The sequence below is a fragment of the Scylla paramamosain genome, chromosome 39 (genome assembly GCF_035594125.1).
Source record: "Scylla paramamosain isolate STU-SP2022 chromosome 39, ASM3559412v1, whole genome shotgun sequence".
Taxonomy (NCBI): Eukaryota; Metazoa; Arthropoda; class Malacostraca; order Decapoda; family Portunidae; genus Scylla; species Scylla paramamosain.
In genome coordinates, this window is record NC_087189.1 from 13,117,382 (window position 1) to 13,119,881 (window position 2,500).

The 2,500-nt window shown below is 43.4% G+C and overlaps 1 protein-coding gene across 3 annotated transcripts in view; it reads left to right on the forward strand.

Annotated features, from left to right (window-relative positions):
* LOC135092220 (calcium-activated chloride channel regulator 1-like) overlaps positions 1–2,500 on the forward strand; it is a 37,975-nt gene that overhangs the window by 20,253 nt on the left and 15,222 nt on the right. Inside the window, exon 1 of one of the 3 annotated variants that reach the window (XM_063990556.1) lies at positions 1,542–1,691. The exons of the other annotated variants lie outside the window; for them this stretch is intronic. Coding sequence (XP_063846626.1) covers positions 1,557–1,691 — 135 coding nt within the window. The 5' untranslated portion in view covers positions 1,542–1,556. Of the gene's footprint in view, positions 1–1,541; positions 1,692–2,500 lie in introns of those variants that run through there. 3 annotated transcript variants of the gene reach the window in all.

Below are 2,500 nucleotides of genomic sequence, written 5' to 3' on the forward strand. Positions count from 1 at the left end.
CCGTGATAAAAGTACGGAAAATATAGAAAGATGGATAACTGATAAGCACACACACACACACACACACACACACACACACACACACACACACACACACACACACACACACACACACACACACAATGAAAAAGGAAAAGAAGACGAAACTAAGATTAATACAAAGAAAATAACAAGAAAATTAATTAACAGACAGAGAGAGAGAGAGAGAGAGAGAGAGAGAGAGAGAGAGAGAGAGAGAGAGAGAGGGACGTTTATGGCGCGGCGTTTGGAGTGGCAATAATTTTCACGCCGCGACCTTAAAAATTTCTCTTGTTTTTGTTATTTTCTGTTATTTCTTTCTTTCTCCTTTCGCCTTTGTTCTCTTCTTACGTTCTTCTGGTTTTCTTATTTTGTTTGCCTCTTCTTTTTTTTCGTTCTTGCTTTATTTAAACCTTCCTTTTCTCATTATTTTATTTTCTTAAGCCTCTTCTTGTTTCTTAATCTTAGTCTTGTTGTTTGTTGTTGTTGTTGTTGTTGTTGTTGTTGTTGTTGTTGTTGTTGTTGTTGTTGTTCCTTTCGTCCACTTTCATAATTTCACTTTCATTTCTTATCTTGAGTTTCTTTCTTTCTTTCTTTCTTTCTTTCTTTAATCTCCCTTACTCTCGTCTTATCTTCTCTTCCTTTTTTCTCTTCTTTCTCCTTCTCCTCCTCCTCCTCCTCCTCCTCCTCCTCCTCCTCCTCCTCCTCCTCCTCCTCCTCCTCCTCCTCCTCCTCCTCCTCTTCCTCCTGTCTTGGTCGTTTTATTTTCGCTCTGCATCTCGTCCACTGGAAAATTAGGGAAAAGAAAGACTGAGAGAGAGAGAGAGAGAGAGAGAGAGAGAGAGAGAGAGAGAGAGAGAGAGAGAGAGAGAGAGAGAGAGAGAATACGTGTCTTCACTTTCATTACCTTCCATTTGTTGATCGCTTACTTCGTGACTAAAATGTGATCACCACCACCATCACCACTACTCACTCACCTTCACCACTATTCACTCACCACCATCACTATTTTCACCCCTGCATTACCACATCATCACTACTACCACCACCACACCTACAGCATCACTATCACTATCACCACCAAGACCACATCGTCAACACCACTACGATATCAAGTAACCATCATCATCATTGCCAAAGACGTGTATTGAACCATGTATTGAACCAGTTCGTCCGTCAGTCCGTCAGTCAGTCAGTCAGTCAGTCAGTCAGTCTTCAAACAATCATGTATGTAATCAGTTCTAATATTACATTCGTCTTACATTATTTTCCTCCCACAATCTTTATCAACGTTTTTTTATTCTTTCTTCGGAGCCTCGAAACAATTGTGCAGTTAACGAGACGCTTCACGCTCTTTTAACGACCCTTGGCGCCAATGTACAGTACATTCCCATCCTTGCATTGGCATATATTCGCATCACCAGACATTTAGATATGCATGTGAATGATAAAAAAAAAAATTGACAAACTGGAGGAAAAAAAAAGAAGGTAGAAACGATTGTAGTTCATGTAAGATTCAGTCAAATTCAGAGCTTCGGATGTGTGTGTGTGTGTGTGTGTGTGTGTGTGTGTGTGTCACTCAGTCTGTCGGAGGCACGGGGAAGGGAGGGCGTGTTGTCCTGCTGCTGCTGCGCCTTCTGCTACATCCCTCTGCTACCATCCCACGAGTTACGGTGAGAGAGAGAGGGAGAGAGAGAGAGAGTGTACTCGTATGATCAGTCACCCCTTTCCTCACTTTTTGCTTCCTTCCCTCCCTTTCCCTTCTCTCCTTCCCTCCCTTCTTCCCTCCCTGCTTCCCTCCCGCGGTACGATCTTTGTCCGCGCTACAGTCAGGTACTAAAACGCTTGAAGTCCGGCATCTATAAACCCTGCTCCCCCTCCCCCTCCTCCTCCTCCTCCTCCAGGTGTGACGACAGCCTCCCGTCCTCCCAATTCGATTCAGCTTATCCACGTCAATATTTCCGATTTTTCCAGAGCGCAGCGAATTCCCGGTTGAGTGACAGTTTGAGAGAGAGAGAGAGAGAGAGAGAGAGAGAGAGAGAGAGAGAGAGAGAGAGAGAGAGAGAGAGAGAGAGAGAGAGAGAGTGCTTTTTATTTTCATTTATTTTTTTCCTATTTTCTTAATTGTATTTTTGTTTTTGTTTTATTCCGTTTATGTACTTTTGTATCTGATTATGTTTGGATTCTCTCTCTCTCTCTCTCTCTCTCTCTCTCTCTCTCTCTCTCTCTCTCTCTCTCTCTCTCTCTCTCTCATTATTTTACCCCTTCTGCGTCACTTTTTCCGTCATTTTATCGTTTAGCTTCCATCTTATTCCCAACTGACCTTCCGATTTGACCTCAGCTGACCTCTCCTCAACACCCACCTGGCGCCTTTGACCTGAGAGGCGAGAGGACGAGGCGGATTAGTTTGAAAAGTGCACGGTGATGGTTCTGTCTTTGCTCCCGTTTTCTATAATGTGCTTGGGGACTCGAACTTAGGTGA